At 35.6% G+C, this 26,914-nt stretch overlaps 1 protein-coding gene and 1 long non-coding RNA gene across 2 annotated transcripts; both read right to left on the reverse strand.

Moving 5' to 3' along the window:
* Positions 1-1,434: 1,434 nt before the first annotated feature.
* LOC114749693 (uncharacterized) lies at positions 1,435-2,545 on the reverse strand. The gene is made up of 2 exons (XR_003740577.1): positions 2,476-2,545; positions 1,435-1,735 (listed from the first exon to the last, which is right to left on the reverse strand). It is a non-coding gene; the product is annotated as an uncharacterized LOC114749693 (long non-coding RNA).
* An 18,079-nt stretch (positions 2,546-20,624) lies between these two features.
* Positions 20,625-21,242, reverse strand: LOC114749694 (uncharacterized). The gene has a single exon (XM_028938235.1). It carries the CDS (start codon positions 21,240-21,242, stop codon positions 20,625-20,627), a length of 618 nt encoding a protein of 205 aa, XP_028794068.1.
* Positions 21,243-26,914: the final 5,672 nt, after the last annotated feature.

The raw sequence follows: 26,914 nt of genomic DNA on the forward strand, positions 1-26,914 counted from the left end.
ACTTTTGAACAAGTTGTTGTGGAAAAACAGTATAATGAATTGAAGAGTGATTTTAACTCACGACAGAAGTTTCCAAGGTTGATTTTGAAGAGTTCATCTATGCTTCAACAACTTTCTCAAGTCTACACTCCACCAATTTTTAACTTGTTCCAACAGGAGTATGACTTACGTGATGCTACATGTATTAAAGAGAAGAAAGAAAGAAAGAAGAATGAAGAGGCTGATGCTATTGTGTTTGATTATGTGATTACAAGGGTTGACAAAAATGGAGAGTGGAGATTGACATATGAGCCATCAAGAGAAGACATGGAGCCTAACATTACTTGTAGTTGTAAAAAGTTTGAACAGTGGGGAATATTATGTTGTCATGCACTAAGAATATTGTACGATCAAGATGTCAAGCGACTTCCACAAAAATATATTTTAAAGAGGTGGACAAGAGAAGCAAGGTGTGGTGTGGTGTATGATTCTAAGGGAAAGGAAATTGAAGTTGATCCTAAACTAGAATGCTCAAATCGATATAGGCAATTGTGCCCAATGCTTATAAAATTAGCCAATGATGCATCTGAATGCCCAGAGGCATTCTCTATGGTTCATCAAATGGTTCTAGAACTTAGTAAGAAAGTGTCTGAACTTCTTATTAAACATTGGTCAGATGATGTTAGTAGTAAATGTGCCGTTGTTGATGATGATGGTAAGAATGAGGGTGAAGGAATTGGATTCAAGAAGAGGGAACGTAAAAAGATTGATAAAAGTTGGGTTGAGAAGCCTAATCAGAAAAGAAGAACTAGTAGAACTTCAAAAAAACCGACTAATAGGCCTTCACAATGTTCAAAGGTATAAATATTTTTTGCTGTCCTATTTCAATATGACATCATGTTTTTTAATGATACTTTTTTTTTATATTGTTACAGGAAACTGAAAATACATTAGAGGTAGCTAGCCTGTCAACCCCAGTGCAACATATTCCACCTATGTCAAATACACTGGTGCCAATGCAATATGGTCCTACTATGTCAAATGCACTGCTACCAATGCAATACGGCCCCTCTTTGTTAAATGCAACAGTTCCTATGCAATATGGCCCTCCCATGTCAAATACAGTAGCTCGTACGCAGTATGGTCTTCCTATGTCAAATACTCTAGCATCAATGCAACATCATCTACCTATCTCAATACATCAATGCCAATGCAACAGGATTCATTAGTCTCAAAGACGCATGGACTAAGCCAAACCACATTCACAACATTAATGATGGTGAGAATGTTACATTTCTAGTTTCCAAGTAGTTTATTTGAAATTTCAAACATGTTATGTTATTGTCATTTTATTTTTGCTTGTAGGCTCAAATGGACCATGATGTGAAGTCACTTGAAGCACTACAATTTAGTCAAGCATTTGCAAAAGGTAAATCATACCACCACATGAAAATATACCGGAAAGGTCAAGATAATTTTTCTCAATAAAAAAATTCAATTACATGAGAATTGCTTTACATTTCTACATATAAACTATGTTGCAATATGTTACAGATACAAGCTCAGATATCAACACAAATCCCAAGATATGAAGTCCCCATGTCAACTCTACTTTAGCACTTCTTCTTCCAAGCTCAACTTTTCTAGTCAAGCTAGCTCATTAATTTGGTGTTCGTGTTTCGTTATAATGTTGCCTCTTTTTTTTTTTTCATACTTTGTTGCAATGCTGTCTTTTTTGCTCATTCTTCTGCATCACCTGCAAGTTTATAAGTAATATTGCGACAATATCTTTTAGGTGCTTAAAAACCTCCTGATGAGACAATTGGCTTTGAGAATTATCTAATTCTTTATTCTTTTCCTTAAAAAAGCCCATCTTCTAAAGAACTCACTATCCACCATTAAGAATCAACACCACAGGCAATGGGCAGAGTAACAGTTTTGTTGTCATATTACACACAACAAATTTGGGGGAATAAATCACCTCTATTTTCAAAATCTTCAGTTCCATTACCTAATCATTGCAAACAACTACTTAGCATGTCAATCGAGCTATGGACAATCCATCAACAAGAAATTCGCATTTTCTTTATTTCTTTAAACTATTTTCTTAAATAGGGGAGTTCTTATCATAAATCAGCAAATGAATCTCAATTGTCAATGGTAGAATATTCATCACTTCCTTTTCTATTTACAAATAGAAATCTGGCCTGTAAATAAAGTAATCACCACTCGAAATAAATGTATTCGAAAGGTATTCAAAAAATAAGATTATAAATGTATTCAAAAAATAAGAGTTGAAGAGCTTTAAGTCAATACAATTCCGCCTGGGCTGAATCTTTCGAAAGGTATTTAAAAAATAAGATTATAAATGCATCCTCCATATGAGGCGGTGAGGGATCGAAATTGTAGAAGAGCAACATGTGGGTTCACGAGATTTGAAGCATTTCTAGTTCAACCTGATATCATATATTGCACGTGAAAGATGAGGTAACTAACCTATGGTTGGCATTCATCGACTCCACCGGAAAGTCGCAAGATTCCGCCAGATTCAGCTGCTATCCGCCGCGGTAAGGCAGGGTCAAGTGAAAGCCCCAAGCGTCGATGCGCGCAATGCGAGTGAAAGAGGAAACCCACGTCCGAAGGCAAAACGCATAGTTGTGTTAAAGTGTGTGTTGTGTTTTTGGCCGTAGATGAAATAAACGGTTACGATTAGAGAAGAGGATGATAAGAGGATGGTAAAGAATAGGAGACGTTCCGCGCCGGATTTCCTCACGATTTACAAATGAAGAATGAGAAGAGAGAAGGCTTGTGATCAGATTATATTATTATAAGGGTGCGAAAATGAAAGGACTATTTTACCCTTTAATCGTTTCTTATTTCGATATTCATCCTTTCACTAAATTTCTGAAATCATGGAATAAATTCGGAAACTTTTTCACAGTGTTTTGTGTGAATTATTTTTCCTTCTCCATTAGTTTTTTTACCCATAAAATAATTTTTCTAAAAATTTGACATTAAAAATCAACTCCTAACTATTTTTCTTAAGTTTGTTAAGAAAATAGCCATTAATTTCAGAAATTAATCTTTAATTCAGTTTAACAATTTTATGTCTGAATTAATTTCTTTACTTTATAAAATAATTGTCCTAAAATTTTTGGCTCAAATATAAACCTCCGATTATTTTTCCTTAAACTTTCTAGGAAAATAAGGCATTTTTGCTCCAAAAATTTATTTTAAAATTATTTAAGCCATTTTTGGGAAATAAATTTTTCAAAAAAAATTTCTAAACTCTGAAAATCAATATTTCATAATTTTTTCCAATTTTATTTTCCTATTAAATAACTTTAATAAATTTGTTCTTTTCTGTTCCGTCAGAAAATTCAGAGTGTTACATATAAATTTTAAAATTTTTTTGCCATCAAAACATTTAGCCCTTATATTAACATTAATTACTGGATGTATTATAATATTTTTCAGTCCGATCCAATTATTGAGATATTCAATTTAAATGAGTGTCAAATTCTTTTCTTTTGCCGCAGCATCTGTGACATTGTTAATTGTCAAAATTTTGGAGTTAAATTGACATGGACAATCCAATTTTCAAGTACTATCGGATACTAAATATGGACATATATTTTAGTAGAAATTTAAATCTTAATTCACTACATTATGAGATATTAACTCTTTTTGTTAGATTCAACCTGCTTACTAATTTATTTTCCTATCAATTTTTTTAATTCTTACAATTGTACTTTGGGTCTCCGAATCTCTATTGCGGGCCACACTTAAAAACTGCATTATGATTTGACCAATATTGCGGAAACTTGGGGGCATCCGATAAGGTTCTGAAAAAGACTATAGAGCAATTTATTGGGCCTATGTCAATTACTTAGCATAATCAACGAAACGACAGCCAACTTTTTTTTTTTTTGGTCAAAAAAAGACAGCCAACTTAAATTAAAGATAATAAACTACCACGCTTAATATATACGGGTTCGGATTCTCCCAGCGGTTGGCTTCTCCACGTCTCTCAGAAGCCTTGAATCCTACCCGTCCAATCCATCCAAGCAACCATAAGGAGACACGTCACAAGGGTTTTAAAATTGTATCTAAACCGTCCGTCTGGTTATATTCTGACCATCCATTCAGTTTCATGTCCTGCCAAATCCCTATCACCTTCGCGAATGCACTCTGCCATCCGAGTTTCAACCCATCTGTGACGCAAATAAGGAGCTTCGTCGTCACCCATGGTCTGGCATCTACATTACAAATTACACCTCTTCCTTATCTTTACCCTTCTACTCTATCATTCTCTTCCTTATTATTTGACTGCTAGATGCTTACTTCGCTCAATTGATTTTTTTCCCATTCTTAGTGCGTCTTCGTCGACTACTAACTTTCATCCGTTCTCAAAATTGGTTCTCTGACTTGAATTTTCGCTTTGCTTAATTGTAATCTATATCAATAAGCCTTTACGGATTCAGTTCAATCAACACAGAGGCATTCTTATTCTTCGCCACTGTTCCCCTGTTTTCTTCATTGTTTATTCTTTCTTGTTTCTTTGGCTACCGATGCTTTCTTGCTGCACCAGTCAAATTTTAATGCGTCAACAATTTATGCTGGAATTGTAACGCATTATATATATACATATGCTAGCTTGACAATAAAATGTTGTATTCCCTCTCGCTTACACAGTCGAGAAGCAGATCTCCTGTTATGAGCTATTAAACAAACAAGAAAGGGACCTTCTTTACTGCTATTAACAACTTAGGAATACTGAAACTATAATGAAGCTTTTATTTTCTTTTTTTCAATCTCCCATTCTCCCTTGGAAAAGCATCGACTGATGTTTATATCCCTTGTTGGCTTTGTCGTCTTGATATTTCTTATGGTCTTGAGTTTCTATCATGGTAGCAAGAGATGGCTCAATCACTTGTAAAGATCAGTTTGGGTCATCATAATGCATTTTCATATGATATGAAGATGAACCAGATTGCCTTGCGTGAAGCTTTCTCACCAAGTTCAGCTAGCAGAACGTCGAAGTTTTATTGTTTTAAAGGCATAAAATATAGGCAGCCAGGATCCGACGGTTCCTATTCGAGTTTTGGCTTCCAATACTTTTTGACGTGTCTACCTGTGACTGCTCCGATGGATTGGATGGCTAGGATGTTAAGATTCTGACGGATGAGGAGAAAATAGCTTCTGAAAAGATCTGCTCCCTGTTGATAACAATGTTAATAGCCACCTTTTTCTTTTAGGTCAACCAAAAGAAAGTTTTTTTTGTGTGTTGGGAAATCATGTTTTTGGCCAATCTCAGGAAATGGGTACTTATTATCAACTTGTTTGTAACGAACCCAGGCCCAAAGTTGCAAGAGAAGCTGGCCTAAAATGAACTAGTCCGGAGAAGCTTGAGGATTAAGAAGAAAAGCTGGAAGCTTCGCGAATTGGAGAATGACGCATGACTATAATAGGATGAGGGAGTGTAAGGATTGGTGTGGAATATTTTATTGAAGACTCTCTCTCTCTCCCCTTGGAGGAATCTTTCCTTATTTCCTTTCTGCAAACTCTGACATTTCTTTTCGTATTTCCTGAAAGCTTGTACTATTTCCTCATTGATTTTGTACTATCGGATCATATGGCCGTTGAGGAATATCTATAAAATCAATACAGCTTTCTCATATATATTTGTCATTATCCATCGTTTCTTTAGTCATTGCATTCTGGTGCTTCCATTGAGAGAGCAATGGCGGAAAACACACGACTCAAAGAACTACAAGTTGATATGAAGAAGGCGAACGAATTTATTGAGGAGGCGACTGGTCGATTCAGTAAGATCGAAGGCCTTTTGGAAATGCTAGTCAAGTCCATGGACAGCATCCACCAGAAGGTAGAACAATCATCTTCAAGCTCGAAAGAACCCTCGGTACCAGAAGAGGAGCCAGTGAGCCAGGCCGTTACTCATACGATGGGGAAGCAGATTAAGATAGAGTTCCCCAGGGTTGATGGCACGGACGCATTAGACTGGATTTTTAAGGCTGAGCGGTATTTTAAATACTATAAGATCAAAGACCCACAACGTCTCATAATAGCGTCAGTTCACTTTGAAGGGAACGTACTGCCATGGTTCCAAGTTTTGGAGAAGACACACCAAGTTACCGACTGGGACTCGCTCGCAAGGGCCGTGGAAGATCAATATGGACCTTCAAGGTTTGAATGTGCTCGGGCGCAACTATTTAAGCTGACCATGTAGAACAGCTTGGATGAATATAACACCAAGTTCATGGCACTATCTAACCGTACAGAGGGTGTACCAGAGTTGGCATTATTGGACTGTTACGTAGGAGGACTGAAAATGGAGTTAAGGCGGGATGTGTTGGTTCAACGTCCCACATCAGTCCGATCTGCAATGGCGCTAGCTCGTCTCTATTATGAGAACTTAGCATATGGGGTAAATGTTGCAAAGGAAAGAGGAGGCTCAGGCACGAGTGGGCTCGCCCTTAACAGAGCTAGTAACACGATGGTGTCAAGGAACAGTAGTGCCAGTCATACCGCCATGGGAGGAGGAAAAGCTAATCTACCTCCACTGTTACCTACACCTAATACTCCTCAAATTAAGAAGTTGACACCCGCCGAGGTACAAGTTCGCAGAGAGAAGGGTCTATGCTACACTTGCGATGCCAAGTTTTCTCCCAACCATAGATGCCCCAACCGTCAGATGATGATGATGATATGTGATGATGACCCTCAGAGGGATGAAGAGATACAGAATGAAGAAGAAACCGTGGTGGAAGCGACACTATACCACTTATCACTACACGCTCTAAGAGGAACTCAGGGCCCCGCCACAATACGTTTCAATGGCCGTATCAATGGAACTGATGTACAAATATTATTGGATGGTGGGAGTTCTGATAACTTTAAACACCCTCGTATAGTGGAGCACCTAGGATTACCGGTAGAATATACCACAGAGTTGCGAGTATTAGGGGGAACGGGGCAGATCTTAAGAAGCAATGAGCGAGTCATGAATGTGCCCATACAGATAAGTGACCACACCCTTGAACTGACTCTGTTTGTGTTGCCCATAGCAGGGGTAGATTTAGTAATGGGGGCAGACTGGTTGGAGACGTTAGGGGCTCATGTGGCAGATTACAGTACTTCTACTATAAGGTTCCTTCAAGATGGACAATTTGTAATGTTGAGAGGATACCGGGGACCTTCTATGACCCATGCCAATTTTCATCATCTTGTTCGGCTATGCCAGACTGACGCTGTGGCAGAGATATATATTATGAACGCAACCCCCATAGCAGAAACATTGGCAGAAGAAGAAGTAGCGGCGGACATTGCTCAGATCCTTCAACGATATGGAGAGGTTTTTGAGCAACCGCATGGGTTACCGCCGAGTCGTGATCATGAGCAACGAATTGAATCAGAAACAGGAGCAACATCTGATGTGTTAACTTCATAAGTACATGGTGTGGAAAGAGTACAATCCACATGAGCAACTGTAGAGTACTTCACGTCATCACCATGCGTGGGGGAAGGAGAAGAATGGGATGGAGAAGTGGGGGGTAGCATATAACCATCAGCGTGAGCATGTGTACCATCAGCGTGAGCATGTGTAAGAGATAACCCATGTTCACTAGAAGCATCATTAATCAAAGCATCAATAACACTAACACCAAACAATGAATTATCTTCATACAATCTTTTCATAGAATCTTTAATGTTGAAATGCACATAATGATCTCCCACTGACATAGTAATAGTCCCTCTTGGCAAGTTAATATTAGTATTTGCAGTCATCAAGAAGGGCCTACCTAGTATCAAAGAACCATTACCCTTAGACTCACTAGCTATATCCAACACATAAAAATCAGCTGGAAAGACTAGGTCTTTTACTTTTACTAAGATGTCCTCAAGTATTCCGTGTGGATACCTAATGGTCTGATCAGCAAGTTGGAGTGCTACGTTTGTTGGTTTAAGAATATTAACCCTTAAGGACTCATAAACTGACTTAGGCATCACATTGATAGCAGCTCCTAAGTCTAATAATGCATGGGGGATAGTACTCTTGCCAATGGTACAGGGTATGGTAAAGGAACCAGGATCCTGACACTTGACTGGGAGAGGGGATTTAAACATAGCAGACACATTCAATCCCAACTGAACCTTATCATGTGGCTTAAATTTTCTTTTATTAGTGCACAAATCTTTCAAAAATTTAGCATATTGTGGCACTTTCTTAATTAATTGAAGCAAGGGAATGTTAACCTCTAACTTGCTAAACATCTCAATCAATTCATTATCATGTTGTTCATCATGCATTTTCTTTTGTGATCTAAGAAAAGATTGAGGGAAAGGAATATCACTTATTTTTACCTCCTTACCTTTATGTATGATAGTTCCTTGTTGGCTTGATTCACCATGCTCCAATGTTGTGCACTTGTCATCTGGAATCACTTCAATATGGTTCTTTCCCTCTTCTTGCCCTTCAGTAGGCTCTTTAGTGTTAGCTAGTAGTGCTCTTTCTTTAGAGCTCTCAGATTTCTTGCTTAGTACAGTATTCTTCTACAAATAATCTTCACACCACTTTCTCACCAAAGCCTTCATGGATTCTCATTGCTTCAAATATATTGCGGATTCTTCTAGAGCTATGAGAGGCTAATTCTCTTGTGCTTCTTGAAGATGGAGGAGTAGCTTGAGCTTGGAGCTTCAACTAGGGGAGTATTTAGTTTTCCAATTAATTTTCTCTTGGACTTCATTAGATTTTTCCTGTGTTAGGAATATTTCATTTGATTTGGAGACTGAGATTATGCGTTATAATTTCTGTTAATTGGATTTTTGCAGTTTAATTTGAGTTGTATTACTTGGGATTTGAATTTATATGTATTTCCTTTGCAATTATTAAAATTATTTTATCTGGCACGTTGTTAGATTTTATGATTGAGATGTATTGCAATTGAGTGTCTCCGTGAGCATTCTTTGAGAGGGAAATAAGTTTTATTAACTCAATTTAAATTGCACGTCAAGTGGTTTTTAAAAGTAACCTAATAACTTGATTACTATCTAGCGTTTAGGGTAGTTAAGTGTTAAGTTTACTTGACCCAAACCGTGTTTGGGGTTGTTTTTCTTAACTTGGTGTATTATTTTACTCCCATATCTTATTAAGCAAGGATAGCTACGTTCCGTTTTCAAGAAGCATTCTCATTACTGATTTTCTAAAATTCAAATTTGCATTTTTCATTCTTTCTTTATTAAAAATGTCCAAAAAAATAGTTTAGATTTATTTCTTATTTTCATAATTAGTTTTATTAATTGAAAAATCCTTTTTCAACCCCCCTTTTTATTCTTTGTCACTTAGTTAACTTAGGAATTAATAAAAGGCTCCTCAAGAGACTCGACCCGAGTTGTGCTTTACTGCATAATTTGGTTTTATTTTTGATTTAACCCAAGGCGACTAAAAAGGTTTAAATCAAGTGGCGCCGTTGCCGGGGAGCCAAGTAATTAGTTCCTTAATAAACTAAGTGTCAGTTTTTTTTTTCTTTTCTTTATATTTTCTTTGAATTTTTTTTTCTAGTTTAGGTTGCATTTGCATATCAGTAAAAAAAAATCAAAAAAAAAATCCTCATTTCATTTTAATTATTTCATTTTTTTTGTCTTATTTGCATATATTGCATTGCATTTTGCATTTTTGCATTAATCTTCATTCATTTTCGCACATTGCTATTCTGAATTTCTTTGTGTATGACCAAAGATAAAGAACCCTACTTGACGATCCTGAGTTTGACATACCTTTGAAACAACTTAAAAGGAAAAATAAGAAAAAGGGTCAAAAGAGTGATAGGGAACTTCTTTTAGAACAACACATTCCTAGTACAGCTAACCAAGTTTTAGACATGGCTGATCGTACTGAGAATAGTGGTGATGGTGAAAATAGTGGAAATGGAAATAGGGGCAATAGGGACAATAATGGTCATGGGGAAAATAACGGACCTAGGAATAATGGTGAAGATCAGAGGAGTCTTAGAGAAATAAACAACTCTACTGTGAATTTTGATCCTCATGATTTTTACAATTTTAATGCCAATTTTGAAATTAAAGGAAATTTGATTAATGCTTTGCCTAAATTTTTTGGCCTTTCAGGAGATGACCCCTACGGACACATTGAGACCATGATGATGGTGTGTTCCACCATGAAGCCCTAAGGTGCTGAGGTCGAGGAAGTTTTGAGGAGAACCTTTCATTTCACCATGGAAGGAAAAGCTAAAGAATGGTTAAGAACACTTCCTCAGCACTACACTACACTTACGTGGGAGCAACTCAAGACAACATTTCTTGAAAAGTTCTTTCCTGCATCCCGATCTTCTAAGCTTAAGAAAGCTATATTTGGTGCACAAAAAGATGAAGGAGAATCGTTTTATGAATATTGGACCAGGTTTCTCACTATGATGGCTCGTTGCCCTAATCATCAGATTTCCAAATCTAATTTGGTTCAGTATTTCTATGAGGGTCTTTTGCCACTTCATCAGAGAACCATTAATGCTGCTGCTAATGGTTCGATACTCGATCTCACTCCACAAGGTGCCTGGGACCTATTTGAGAAAACTGCTACAAATGATCAACAGTATGGCACTAGAGACAGACAAATGGGCAAGTAGAAGTTTCTAACAAAGAAATCAAGCAGATCTTAGAGAAGATAGTGAAGCCTTCAAGAAAGGATTGGAGCTTAAGGTTGGAAGAAGCACTCTGGGCATATAGAACTGCCTTCAAAACACCAATAGGAATGTCCCCATACCGGCTTGTTTATAGGAAAGCATGTCATATTCCGGTTGAACTGGAGCATAAGACCTACTGGGCAGTGAAGATGTGCAATATGGACCTAGAGGAATCTGGTCTAGACAGGAAGTTGCAGTTACAGGAAGTTGCAGTTACAGGAACTAGAAGAGATGCGGTTGTACGCTTATGAGAGTTCCCGCATATATAAAGAGAAAACCAAGCAGATTCATGACCAGAAGATACTGCGAAAGCACTTTCAAGCTGGTGACCAAGTACTACTTTTCAAAGCCTGATTTGCACTCAAACCAGGAAAGTTTAAAACCCGTTGGGATGGGCCATACAAAGTCACCAAAGTGCATGACTTCGGGACGGTAGAGCTACTTGATGAGGCTAGTGGATCAGAATTCAAAGTCAATGGACACCTTCTCAAACTCTACCACGACAGTACAAAACCTCCATGAGGCCAGGTTGTCCCTTTCCTCTCTCTATCTCTCATATCATGCATATGTCTGCCTGTGAAATGTTTTGAACATGAATGTTTGAGATAAGTGTGGGGGGAGGGCCATTCCAGTAGTAGTAGTTAGGATTAGTTTTTTTTTTCCTTTCCCCTTCTTGTTAGTTAATAAATGCTCCAAGCTTTCTGCTTTATCCACTCAACACTTAGTCTTTACATGGGAGTCTGGTAAGGATAGTGTGTTTTGAAATACATTGAGGACAATGTATTGGCTAAGTGTGGGGGAGGACCTCCATGTTCTACATTTGTGAGCCTTTCTACTTCATACTGAAATCCTTTGATTGATTGAGCCCTGCTGATTCTGCCATTAGTATTGTTGATTCTGTTGCTCACTATGCCCCGTACTTTGACTATTGCTACTCTGTTTTGGAAAAAAAAAACAGAGAGAGAGCCTTTCACTAGTTTAATTTTGAGTTATGCTTGTTCATATGGGAGTTATGCTTGTTCAAGAGAATTATGCTTTGATTTATGATACTCCTACAGCTAATAATTTGAGTAGTTTGATTAATGCTTTGTGATTAGTTTAGTGTCTAATTAGCCAATGTGAGTAAACATGAGAGAATAAACCTTGTTGGAAGATTTTTGGGCCTAATTTCCTTTCTTTGTGTGTGATTATCAACTTAATTTTTCATTCTGCAGAACTTGTTTCAACTCTTAGTCTAATTACATTGTGATTATATGATAAAAGTGATTGAGGCATTCATATTTATAACCCTATTATCCCAAACACAAACCTCTATCATTTTTATCCATTGCATACCCCTTTTGAGCCTTCATTTTCATTTTATTCTCGTTTTCGACAAGCGACAATGCATGTACATCTCAATTGCATTCTCAAAGCATCTTAACATACTCATGACTTGTCATATCATAGAATGTTGCTACTATCTTTCATAATGTGTTTGAATGCCAATTTCAAAAAAAAAAAAAGAAAAAAAAAAGAGAGGAGTGAGAAAAAAAAGTTGAATATGAAAAGAAAACAAAAAAAAAACAGAAAAAGAATAGAAAAGTTAAAAAAAAAAAAGTATGGGAAATAAGGCATTCCTTTGGATTCTGTGAAATAGCAAAAGTAGCTCTGTGAGACATGATTTTATGAAATATCTAGTGGTATTTAAGATGCTTATCATTCATATGTGCATGCATAGTTCTTGTCATTTTTCTCATTCATTCCATGTGGCCTAATTCCATCATTACAACCCTTTAAAGTGGGTGTGAGAGGCTAATTCTCTTGTGCTTCTTGAAGATGGAGGAGTAGCTTCTCATAGCTCTAGAAGAATTCGCAATATATTTGAAGCAATGAGAATCCATGAAGGCTTTGGTGAGAAAGTGGGTGTGAAGATTATTTGTAGAAGAATACAAGGAATATGAGTCGACGGTGATGATGGTGATTGGTTGAAGGAAGAAAAGACGAAAACTGGGGGTGAGAAAGATATTGAGTGCTCGTGGCATGTGTATATGGATATGAATAGGGTGTGAATATGGCCGAAAGGGGAAAAGACGAAAACTGGTGGAGAAGGAAATTGAATTGTGTGGCGGCGGAGGTGTGTATGCGTGAGAGGATCTGAAGGCTTTAATGATTACGAGTCGGTGGTGTGAGGCATGTCAATATGATGTGTGTACGGTGGTATATATAGGAATGGAATAGGGGGGCGGCTGATCGTACTTGTGTGAAGGATGGGATATAATATATATCCAAATCAAATATGAAGGATTTGTGTAGAAAATTTCCATGGCCTCTTTTTGGATCCATAAAAATATAGATAATATCATAATCTGATGTCATTCAAGCTGTGTCTCCAATTTTTCCTTTTTGTATTTTTTTATTTCCTTCCTTTCAGTTTTCCCATTATCTTTATTTCCTTATTTTTAAGGCCTGCAAAAGATAAATTGAGATACTATCACCAAATCCAAAATCAATTATTTAAAAAGAGATAAAAATATGATAAGATCTCCTATTAAATCTCTAATTTCATGCAATCAGTATTTGATTCAAAATACCCACAATCAATACAATTTATCCCACTTTAATGATAAATATCTTCAAAAAGATATCAAATAATATCTTAAAATCAGGATCTATCAACGGGGCTGGTAAAAGTGAAACCATATCGGTACCCAGTAAGTCAGAAAACAGAGATTGAAAACATGGTTCAAGAATTATTACAGGAAGGTTTAATTCGACCTAGCAATAGCCCATTCTCCGCCCCTGTGATATTGGTGAAAAAGAAGGATGGAACGTGGAGGTTTTGTATAGATTATAGGGCGTTAAATACTGTCACAGTCAAGGATGCTTTTCCTATGCCCACGGTTGATGAATTAGTAGATGAACTATATGGGTCCACTTATTATTCTAAGCTTGACCTTAGGTCTGGGTATCATCAGATTCTAATGCGAGAAGTGGACAGAGAGAAGACGGCATTTCGCACTCATCAAGGATTATATGAGTGGCTTGTAATGCCATTCGGATTAACAAATGCGCCAGCAACTTTCCAGGCTCTAATGAATTCAGTGTTCCAACCTTTTTGAGGAAATTTGTTTTAATATTCTTTGATGACATTTTAATATATAGTGCCACTTGGGAATTACATCTACGACACTTGGAATTGGTGATGAAAGTGTTGGTTGAACACTGGCTATATGCAAAAAGGTCCAAGTGCGCATTCGGTAAAACAAAGATTGAGTATTTGGGGCATGTAGTGTCAGCTAAAGGAGTGGAAATGGATCCGATGAAGATTTGAGCAATTCAAGAATGGCCCATACCTATAAATGTCACTCAATTAAAGGGGTTCCTGGGCCTCAACGGATACTACCGAAAGTTCATCAACAAGTACGCCACGATTGCTGGGCCACTCACTGAATTATTAAAGAAGGATTCATTTAATTGGAGCCCCTAAGCCCAAGAAGCCTTTGGAGCCCTGAAACAAGCACTCACTCCGGCTCCTGTCTTAGTGCTGCCGAATTTTCAGAAATCTTTTGTACTGGAGACAGATGCTTCTGGTGTGGGAATCGGAGCAGTATTGAGTCAAGATCAACACCCAATTACTTTTTTCTCCAAGAAATTATCTCCTCGGATGCAGACACAATCAGTGTATGTTCGAGAATTATACGCAATCACAGAAGCAGTCTCTCGATTCCGTCATTATTTATTGGGGCACCATTTTATCATACGGACAGATCATGACAGCTTAAAGCACCTTAATGACCAAACCATCCAGACACCAGAGCAAGTAGCCTGTCTACCCAAACTGTTGGGCTATAAATTTGATATTGAATACAAACCAGGCAGAACGAATCAGGTGGCCGATGCCTTGTCTAGAGTATCTTGTATGGCGCTAACTACGGTGGAGAATACTTTCATGGATCACATATACACCAGGGTACGAACTTCTTCTTTGATTTTACAATTGAAGGAAAAATTAGAAAAAGATCCGAGCTCGATGAAACACTTCCATCTTTGTGATCAAGATTTATACTGGAAACATCGCCTGGTAATCCCACACGATGATGCATAATTGCTGAAGATGATTTTAGATGAGTTTCATTCCTCTATAACAGGAGGGCATGCAGGATTCCTTCGCACTTTTCACAGAATTGCCAGACTTTATTTTTGGACCAAGATGCGGAAGGATATTAGAAATTACATTCGGAATTGTGCTGTATGTCAGCGGGCAAAACTGTCACAACTACACCCTTCAGGATTGCTTCAGCCATTATCTGTTCCTGAACGGATTTGGGAAGATGTTGCTATGGATTTTATAGTGGGGCTTCCAATTGTGAAAGGCTATTTAGTTATTATGTTAGTGGTTGATAGATTGTCTAAGTATGCCCATTTCATTCCTCTACCGAGCCATTTTTCCAGTCAAATAGTTGCTGAAGTTTTTTTGCACAATATTATTAAACTGCATGGGCTGCCAAGAACAATTGTATCAGATAGAGATCGGACCTTCACTAGTGCTTTCTGGAAGCATTTATGAAGTTACAAGGTGTACAACTATGTTTCAGTTCTGTATACCACCCCCAGTCGGATGGGCAATCAGAGGCCCTAAATAAATGTGTTGAAATGTATCTGAGATGCTTTGTGTTTGATTTTCCCAGAAAATGGCTTAATTATTTACCCTGGGCAGAATTTTGGTACAACACTTCGTTTCATTCCTCAATTGGAATGGTTCCCTTCAAGGTCGTTTATGGTAGGGATCCCCCTCCCCTGTTACGACATAGTTCAGCAGAGGATACACCTCTCGATATTCATCAGCAATTAGAGCAGAGGGACGAGGTATTAGACATCTTGAAATCCAACATCAAAAAGGCTCAACAGCGTATGAAGCTTTACGCAGATAAGAAAAGAACAGAAGTGGAGTTTCAGGTGGGAGATTTGGTTCTGATAAAATTGCAACCTTACAGACAACACTCCGTGCAACTACGGAAATTTCAGAAACTAGCTACGCATTATTTTGGCCCTTTTCCCATTGTTGAGCATATTGGGTCTGTTGCTTACAAAGTCCAGCTTCCTGATTATGCAAGGATTCATCCGGTGTTCCATGTCTCTATGTTGAAAAAATTTCACGGCGATGATACGGCCACTCGCTTGCCATTACCCCTGTTAACAGTGCCAGAAGGGCCAATTAGTCAACCAGTGGGAATTAGCTGGGTACAGCAGAATGGGCAGTGGATGCGACAATTTCAGGTCCAATGGGACGGAACGTCTGAACACACTTGGGAATTTGAGCAAGACTTGCAACAGCTGTGTCCAACCTTGAACCTTGAGGACAAGGTTCATTTCAATGGAGGGGGTGATGTAACGAACCCAGGCCCAAAGTTGCAAGAGAAGCTGGCCCAAAATGAACCAGTCCGGAGAAGCTTGAGGATTAAGAAGAAAAGCTGGAAGCTTCGTGAATTGGAGAATGACGCATGACTATAATAGGACGAGGGAGTGTAAGGATTGGTGTGGAATATTTTATTGAAGACTCTCTCTCTCTCCCTGGAGGAATCTTTCCTTATTTCCTTTCTGCAAACTCTGACATTTCTTTTCGTATTTCCTGAAAGCTTGTACTATTTCCTCATTGATTTTGTACTATCGGATCATATGGCCGTTGAGGAATATCTATAAAATCAATACAGCTTTCTCATATATATTTGTCATTATCCATCGTTTCTTTAGTCATTGCATTGTCATAGTTATGACACCGAATGTTAATGTATAGTTCTGCCTATTTCCAATTAATTATGCTACTCTATTACCTGGACGTCTTAAATCCTAATTATCTTCAGTAAATCACTGAAAAACTTGGTACAAGCATGTTGCGTTAAGAAAAATTAGAAGGAACTAAAGCTGTGGTGTGATAGATTATTATAGTGAATCATGCAAATAGCATGATTAATTTAATTGACTAATTGATGGCTAAATAAATTTGGGTAGATTTTTTATTTTTTATTTTAATGAATCTAACTTTTAGTTCACAATATAATAAATGTATCTATATTAAATGTTAACATAATAAAATGAGAATTTTCGGCAACCTACAAGTCATGTTCTACTTAAGATGTAATGTAAAACCATTCCATATTTTTTTATTTTGTTTATTTTGAGAAACATTTGATGTTATGCATGCTCTCTAGATATTATCATAATTTGTGTAGAAATAATTTTAAGAATTAGTAATTATTAATCAAGTATTTATGGCCAACAATTATTAGTATTTATTAATTAGTTATTACAAATAATAATAAGTAGCTAATAATAAATTAAGTACTATAAAGAATATCACTAAATTCGTTTATTAGTTTCACATATTTTGATTGTATTGTTCTGGAATAAGCCCAATAGAGAATGACCTTTTTTTAAGGTAATGATGATTCATTTCAATTGCGATGTGTGGAAAATGAATTAAAAATATATATATCTACTCAAAATTTTTTGACTTATATATGTATATATTTTTTTGAACATTATCACAAATGTGTGGTATTTATTTCAGTGCTATCATGCATGGTTTGTGATGTACTGTCATATATGGTATTCATTTAAGCAAAATCTAATTATCTTTTAAGTAAGATTTTTTTTTATTGCATATGTAGTTACGATAATATAATCTAATGATTTTCCCCCTTATTCATCAGTCCTTTGCCTTCAAATCACGATTTTATTGGTTATGATACAATGTAATGACATCCATCACATGGGTATCAAATCACTTTAACAATATTATTGTTATGCATGGTAGTGAAAATGAGTGTTTGAAGTTTGCAACCAATATTGTTAACAAGGAGATATTTAGAAGTTTGCATGTATTATGTTAGGAAAAGCATGTAAAGAGACAATGTTATCATGTTGAAAGAAATTCAAGAGATTTGTTTTTATTTTAAGATCATATTTTTAACTCGAACGGCATAAGTTCTTTTTTTAATTAAAATAAAAATATAATAGCTTCATATATTCTTACATAAATTAATGCACCCCTTTACTCGATTCCCCATCCGACCTGGTCCTTGGGCATTTAGGAGTTCGTTTTTCCAAAACAATAAATACATTCAAAATCTTCTTACCACTATAACTGTCTTGAGTAAAAAAAAAAAAAAAAAAACTTGTGTATAACGAGGAAAAAAAATTTTCTCATCAAGTTTAACCTTTAACACTCACCGAACGTTTTTTGCTTAAAAAAACACTGAACTTAGTGGCCACCCCACCAAAAACAACTCGGGTAAAGCTCACCGCGGAGCTTCATGCAAGCAAAAACCATGCGGACCACATCCATTTGGTAACTAAAACACAAAGGAATGTGATGTCAGAAAACAAGTCATGCTAATAGATTTCTCCTTAATTATACTTACCCCATACCATGCAGCCTCCCTTACCATCAGGTCATGGTTACTTTTTATCCATAAATAGCAAGGACCATTTTTTCTTCTTATTATTCATCCTACATTATGTGTGCTATAATATTTTTATAACTTTGAAATACTAAAAGTATCAGGTACAATTAATTTTTTAGTTTCAATAATTTTATAAGTTTGCTTCTTATTGGTAATTGATTTATTTGTCTTGCCTGTTTCAGCTTTTTGATTTTTAAATAAAAACTGGAAGCTAAGAACGTTAAAGAAAGAACAGGGGAAACTAAAAACTACAAAAAAAAAAAAAAAGAATCCTAAGGGGAAAGCATAACCAACACCCCTCATCAACCTCTGCCTAAAGGATAAATAGGTGGAGAATGATCAAGGATATAAAATATGTTATTACTAGTATGAGTAGGTTTCACTAAATGATCAGCACAAGAATTGTTTCAGCTTTTTTTAGGATCACTTTTCCTACGTGCTAATACTACTTTCTTAATTTTAAAATTAGTTTGAGTACATCAATCATGATGTTGAATCAACATTTTACCAGTTTATATTATTTGAAAAGAAATATTAAAGGAGAACCTATACTTAGTAAAGAGTTAAAGTTGAATAAATCTTCTATATGAGTTAGAAGCATGACAGGATGGAAAAAATTTGTGCAGAATGGCAAAAAATATTGTAAAAAATTAACTACTATTTGAAGATGTAGCAATTTGCAAATAATATGATATCCAAATGTTAGGTGGGAGTATGGTGTTAAAAGATAAGGTACACACTATGATTGTTACCGTGTATTGAAGGCTAAAACGTTATAACTCCCATCTAATTAATACTAAGAAGTTATTTTAAATTAATTAGTTTGCACAAGCTACAAATGTAATGAAACAAACATAATCATTTAAATATAATGTAGTAGTTAATAATATATTATAGTGAATTCATGAAATGTTTTGGATTATAAGAATATAGTTATTTGCAGTGGAATGAGAGTTTCTTTAACAAATTAAAATAAAAAAATTCTAAAATATGAGCCCCGCGTATCGCGTGGGAAGTACATGCTAGTTTCCATAAAAACACAAACAAGTCTACGTAATGTTATATCTTAAAAGTAATCACTGGCCTTGTCAATTAAAGTGGTATCAATTTGAAAAGATTAGTCATATATGCGGCATTTCTTGTAACAGTTTTTTTTTTTTTTCCATTTAATCAGCGAAATTTCTAAAAGAATTATCTCTACTCAAAACTCATCTAATAGTTTAGATATATAACTGTTAACCTCTTGAATTTCATGCTATTTCAGCTTTTTTTTCCCTTTAAGTTTTATGCACTCTTAAATATATTTATGCATATTTTGGCTTTTATCCTTGTTAATTAGCTTTGAGCTTATAAAGTTTGTTACTTTTGCAAGGTATATTTTGGTCCAAGATTAATTATGTCAAGCCACTAGGGAAGGCTTCTGAAACATTTAAAGATCAAAGTTGCTTTAGAATCACATTAAGGTGATTAAAAAAAACAAATAGAGGCTCAATCATTGGCGAAACTCCTTATTAAAGCTAAAAGAACAAAATTTTCTAAAGGTTAAATGAGCTGCGGCTCATTCTGACCCGGCTATGGCCTAACTCAAACAAAAGCAAACCTGGCTGCGGTACAGTTGTTGACAGCAAAATGCATAGCAGTGCTCAATCAAAAAATTCTAAGTTTTAAGGCCTCAAACTTGACCTTGGCTGCCGTTCTTCACTTTTGGGTGGTTCTTAGAAGTATCTTTCTTGTGCTGGGGCTTGCTTTTTAGAGAAGACTGAGCGAGGAGTTGATGCTTTCAAGAGATTTGGACTCTTTTCTTGGTTTTTCCTAAACCTGCTAATATGGACCTGCCAATTTAATAATAAATTTTTAAGATTTGACTAATTGATTTTCATAAAATAAAATATACTCTAATTAAGTTTAATTAGGTGCAATTCATCACTAAAATATCTAAGCTAATATGATAAAAATATATAAATTTATGACTTATAACTACAAAAGATTGTAAAATCTAATATAATATTGATTTGTCTCTCAATAATGCACCATACTTGAGTATTACGATCTTCCCCTCGGAGAATGACCACGCACAATCCCCACCGCCTAGTTTGAAAAAGAATTCTGTAGGGGGGCAAAAAAAAACAAGAGGAAGCTCCGACCGTTCTAAACGCATCAATTTAAAGTCACAATCAGCAATTCTCTGATAAAAACTCATCACTTACGTCAAGTTTATTCGTTCACTATTTCAAGAATTATAAGAAAGCTTGGATTATTAGAGTTTCATTAAATGCACGCTGGCAAACAATGACCATGAGTAATTACCCAATGCAATTGACAAGAGACAGTGAAACATCTCAATTAAAAGAAGCCAATTTCACAGTCACGGCCTCCTTTCCCATATTAAAGTTCATGCCAATGTAATTGAAAAGAAACATCAAATCGTAATTATTCAAATAATATAAGAACAAAGTGGTACATCAATTACAGATCCGTCTCATGGCCACGGCTTCCCTTTCCTGTCAAAGATACTCCCATACGTGGAAACAAAAGTGTGAAGAAGAGGAGGGAATTGTGACAGCACAAAGAGGAAGACCGGAACACTTGCAAGTATGATAATGGGAAGGAGACCCCATGAGTAGTTTGTATGCTTTAACATTAGACGAATGGTAGAAAGAAATGCTATCATCATGCCTACTATGGAGATGAAAAGAAAAGAAAGACCCGAAATCAATTTTGTTGGTAAGGATCTAAGGAACTTTTCGTCTGAGTATTGAGAGGTAATGATGGCTAGAAACATTAAAACTGAAGATGAAGAAGAGAGAAGAGATAATATGGTTGAGAATATGAAAACCGTGAAAAATGGTTGTTTGATAAATAGGGGGTCTCTAGTAGTTTGATCACTTCCACCTGGAACTGTAAAAGGTACTGCGAACATAATGGTCACAATTAGGGCACCAACAACTGAGCATGAAGATGATGAGGCCTTTATCCATTTCTTTCCTTGCTTGATTAACTCTTTGTGACTTTCTCTAAATAGTTCTTCAGCTGTCATACCATCCTTGTTTCGAAGTCCCCTAAAGCTTGGAGGTGTTAAACTCTCAACCTCCCGCATTTGTTTCAAAAAGTAGTTATTATCAAAATTATTAGACTACTACTATATCCAGTCGTGAGAAAACGGTCTGGAAAGAAAGTGGAACTTTAGTTCAAAGCCAGGCCTCATGAGATTTACTTTCTTTGTGATGCCTTTCAATGATTCTAGAACACTCATTGTGCCTCCAAAGAAAGTGAAAATCATAGGGGAACATTCTCACATACTTGCTTGCAAACAATATTTAATTATTTATGCAACACTTAGAATAGATTCAATCTTTTAAGAGATTACGACTCAAGAAATAGTACGTCTATCTCTAACCATAAACCATTGTAATTCTCTTTGCATTTGCAGTGTAGATGCATAGATGCGATTAAGAACGTGATCAGGAGCCTTCATAGCTGCCCTATGCATCAAGTCATTTCCACCATCACCTATAAATGTTACCAGGACATGCTTGAAGCGAAGCCCATGGATAAGGTTGAAAACCTTAGCTTGTCGATAATCAAGAGCTTCATTGAAACACGAACCAAATGTTGGATTGGTGCAGATCTCTGGGATTACTTTTGATACTTGAAACACAAACTCGACATTCCCTTCTTTAGCAGCAAGACTTAAAAGGCTCCTCTATAAATCCCTTTAGGTATGCTTTCCTTGCATTCTTACAAACCAGGCGAAGAAGCTCATCTGCTTGTGCATGCAACATTTTTAGCTTGTATCTTCTTAATTCCTACATTCACACGTAGGCACATGGATCTTTTAGTTAGTTTAATTTGATGTATGAGAATTAAGAGTAAGTGTGAACAAGTACATAATTCTTTGAAGAAATATATGAAAGTTAGCATATCCACAGCTACAAAATCATCAGCGGAAGTGATGAGCCTTAGTAGCAATCCATGCCCTGTTAATTAACACCCAATCCTTTATCCCTTTTCTGAACTAATGTTAAAATAAAAATCTTTTTATTGAAGAGATACAACATACTATTAATCAAAGAGAAGAGTTCCAATTATTGCTGAGTTCAATTCCCTATCATGGTTTTGATCAATCATAAATGCGAAATTGCCAAAATGCAATGTTTCGACCTATTAGACTGGTGGTCAAACTTATTCATCATAATTAAATAAAATTTTAATGAAAATAATTGTACGCACGCATTTGTGTGCGTATATGTGTGTGTAAGGAATAAATCAATAGCGAATTTAAGTGCCAACATAATAACAACGCTATAAAGTTGTCATTGAAATAACACCATTTATTTACAAATGGTCTAAAAATATATTGATTTCTTTGAGAAGGTCAATTTATATATATATATATATATATCAATATTTTTAGCCTTTTTTACGACGTCCGAAACCCGTTTGATTTTTCTAAAAGCCCTTTTAGTTTCTAGTCTAATCTGTTCCGGGTTCCGAATCGTAACATACCTGGCTCATCAGTAAGTTTTGGTTCATCTCCTTGACTTCTATCTTCTTGGATGTTCACACGAACATGATTGATAGCTATGGTTGGAGGCACATTTATATCTTACATGGGCAAAGAAGGAACAAAAGATCATGTTGTTAAAAAGATACATAAACAATAATGATGATAATAAGTAAGATAAAACAACATATTAAAAAATACGCTCTTTATGCTAATTCAAAGTACTTTGGATCATGTTTTCCTAATTCACTTAATTTTATCTTTATATAAGGTGATCTTTAGTCTATTCAATTGTAAGAATCTCTTGATTATAATTTTTTTAAATTATATTCCATCTATAGGTCAGAGAGAGAGACACGCATTTACGTTTTATATTAATATATATGTAGTTTATATCAACTATCGTAATGCTGCATACTACAATCTAAATAATGGAGAGAAAATAACATAAAACAAAATCTAAATATGATAATGGAAAAGAAAGGAATGCGTTTGAAAGCCAAGTATACTGATACTGACAATTATAGATCCATCGTTTCCAGAAGATAAGTTCATCTGGGCTAAGAATAATAGTGTTCAAGGTTGCGATGTCATGAATTGGCGTCCAAGCTCCACCATTGAAGGGTATTAAAAGCAATTCTTCGCATTGTTGAAGCAAATGCAATGCGATATCTGCAAGTATGTGCGTGTGTATGTATAGTCATGCCATGAATTGTCAACAACATATAAAATAAAAGAACTACTCATCCGGTTCTTAATGTATGACCAATTTAATTAATTTGATTATATTTGAGAAGTTAGTTAAATTAGTTAATTATAATAAATATGACATACTTTTCCTAAAATACCCTAGTCTTTGACTTCAATTATTATGGTAAGAATTGTTGAGGAAATATTAAAAGGGGATAGTTTGGGAGGAAAATGATAAATATGAAAAGTAAGTCTTACATTTAGTTATTAAAATCAACTCTTCAATTAGGCCCTGCATTAAAAGCCAGAGGAGTACTATTTAACGTACCAAAACATTGTGCATGAAAACAAACACGAAGAAGCTTAGAACCCCAACGGCCTTTGAGGTATTCAACTGGAGTGACAGAATATAGATAACGTCCCAATTCTTGGTGACCATTGTCAAAGGCCACTATAACAGGAAGATCATCAAATTTGCTTGAAATGCCAAGTATCTCTCTATTCTTGCTTACGAGGCATTTTGCAACTTGAGTGATTCCACTAAACCAACTAGCGATTACGAGTGCTGTATCGCCATTAGAATCACGAGTTAGAACGAATTGTGGAGGCAGTAATTTGAGCAACTCTTCTACTATGGTCACATGCCCAAGCATTGCAGCCATATGAAGTGTTGTTCTGGCTTGATCACCAATTACTGTGGTCAAAGCATTAGGGTTTTGATTCATAATTGCTTTTGCATCACTCCAGTTGTTACTACTCAAAGCATGGAACAAATCATACTTCCACTTAAATTCTCCTTCCTGATCATCTGTAATTATCCACACCATTTTAATAACAAGCATCACATCGAGGCGTATGTTTGATTAATTAAATGGTGACATGGAAAAAATAGGACACCTGATCATATGCAATTCAACAACCTGACATAATGACTATGAGCAACTTGACTTGAATTTTGTCCTAGACATAATGCTATCTATATATATATTAATTGATCCAAATGAGACAAAAATAAGGAGAGAATTTGTACTATGATTCTCCTGATTCCTCGTGTGGCGTTGGTGAGGATTGTTCAATGTCACCTGATAGTTCTCTAAATGATAATTGAGGTGAAGGACGGTGCAGCCCCACAAGAGGATCCAAGTCCATCATCAGCGAGTTTTGTTCAAAGTTACCTCGCAATGCTGACATATTGGGAGTACAAGAGATCTGTATGAAGCACTGATTTTTATGGTATATATTACTATTTTGCAATGCATTATCATATTAATTCGTAAAATTGAGTCTTTGTGCGTAAGAAGAGCATAAACAATAATACGTGTGCCAAAATAAATACTAAGAATGAAATGCACACTTACCAGTAGTCAATCTTGAACCTTAAATGGATCCAACGAGCAAGCTATGATACTGGAAATAGATCAGAGAAGCAACAACGAATATATAGTATTCCATATATGGAACATATATATGCTTTCTTGCGAACGCTTCCAACGAATCAACTCAAAAGATATTGGAAAATTATTATAATGGGTACAAGAAAGGAATGTAATTGACAAAACGTTCCATAATACGTGAACAAGAAGTTCTAATGCCCAAAAATGACAACAAAATCCATGTCGTATACCTGTTGTTGTGACTTTTTTATTAATAATATTTTTTATTGGGACCTCACAATGATTTCCCCCAAAAATATTTAATTTGCACTCTAAAAATCAGTACGATCCTTGCCAACCTCCTTGTGTTCAAAAGAATCGCTCACTTTGCAAGTTAAACTCGGTATCAGTTTGATTCTTTATCTTACTTTGGATCACAAGGGGGCAATCTTAATAACATGGAAGTGAAGATAAACTAAACCCGCAGCCCCCACAAGCAAGGTTTCAAATTAAATTGTCTAGAAAATCATCGTCCAAAAGAAAGGTTTCGAATTAAATTTTCTGCAGCATAACATTGTTACGCCATCACATCGAAATTTATAAACCTGTTGTATTTTTTTAAAATAAAAAATATATCATGAAATAGGGGATTCTAATTAAAGGTCTAGTGTTTGAGCTTAAAAAGGAAAAAAAAAAGAAAAAGGAAAAAGAATTCATGAAATGCACTCACTGCTCGTTCTTTAAATTTGCTTTGGCCCCCACAAAAGCTATACCAAGATTTCTTTTTTGCCAACTTGCCAAGAATTTACTCCATCTCACCAGCAATGCATGTTTTGCATCCAACATATGCTTTCTTTTCCATTATTGAATAATCAATTCCTTTCTTTTTCAGTAATTTATATTTTAATGCCCATGGGTTTTGTTATATATCTTGTGCTGCTACTGCTTCAAAATTTTGTTAAAAGGCTTTATAATCTGTCTGATTTTAAATTTAGGAGTTGAATAATTATCGGAGTTTTGCTCTTCATTCTCTGTCTTTTCAAATACGTACGATTTTTTTTCAGAACAATCATTCAAACTAACTTTTTTTCTCAAAACTTATTTTATAAAACTATTCTAAAATCATAAAGCTAAAAACAAAATCAAATAAGGCCATAAAATTTCATAAGCAACGTATCCATATGATTTATGATTTACGTTGTATAATCAAAAGCCAAAAAAAATGGATGGTTAGAAATTTGAATTGCTCGTATTTAATATGAAATGGTTTCATCAACTCACACGCGCCGACGCGAATCCAAAGAACTCCGAGTCCTCCTGTGAAATTCTAGGAACTTTATGCTTTGTCCCCTCTAAGAGCAAAAACTTATGCTTTGCCACTAGAATTCTTTGCGAAGATGCTTATTGCCGAAAAATTTTAATTAAAAAAAAAAACGAAGAACAGTGCAAATTAAGCTTTCATGCGTGTAACTATAGGATACTTTGTAAAAACAAATATAAGAAAAATGGAAAATAGGCAATCAACTTTTGATTCATGTCTTCTGCACTCGATAAAGTAGAAACAGAAATAAGGAAACCAGACGTATTTTTCTTTTGCAGTCCTTCATAACTTATTCGGTTAGTCCTAAGGAGATATCAGTAATGTAGTAGCAGAGGATTATTGTAATATAATGACCAATAGGTCTAATTTTTATTTTTAAAATACAAAAAGGCCACTCCACAACTACAAATAACAATGACAAATTAAGAAAGATGATTGACAATGAGAAGAAGATTCATTGATTAATTGTTAATTGCAGAGAAGGGTTTAGGGCAGAGACAGAGGCAAGGGAACAAATTAAAGACTGCCAAGGCATAAGAATTAATTGTTCATTTGAATCATTTTATAATTTTTTTTAAAATTGCAATTTATTTACTCTATTGTCATTGCATTGTGTATCAGGCTAAAATAAAAGAGAATTTGTCCAAAATTTATTTTTTAGATACTAATTAACCTTTGTGCGGCAATGGTTAGCTATGAAAGGAAGATCAGAGATGGGCCTCCAAATTCAGAACCCTTTCAATGTTCTTTCCATGAAGAATGATTACATAATAACACTAGGATGATCATTTTTAGCCGCTGGGGGTCCCTTGATTAGTGTCACTACTGCAAGGAGGATTTTTATGTCAGGCGAGGAGAGTTTTTCACGTCAGTTTGTAGAG

This window comes from Neltuma alba, unplaced genomic scaffold, assembly GCF_004799145.2.
Source record: "Neltuma alba isolate B1F8T4 unplaced genomic scaffold, ASM479914v2 tig00006126_pilon, whole genome shotgun sequence".
In the NCBI taxonomy this organism is placed as follows: domain Eukaryota; kingdom Viridiplantae; phylum Streptophyta; class Magnoliopsida; order Fabales; family Fabaceae; genus Neltuma; species Neltuma alba.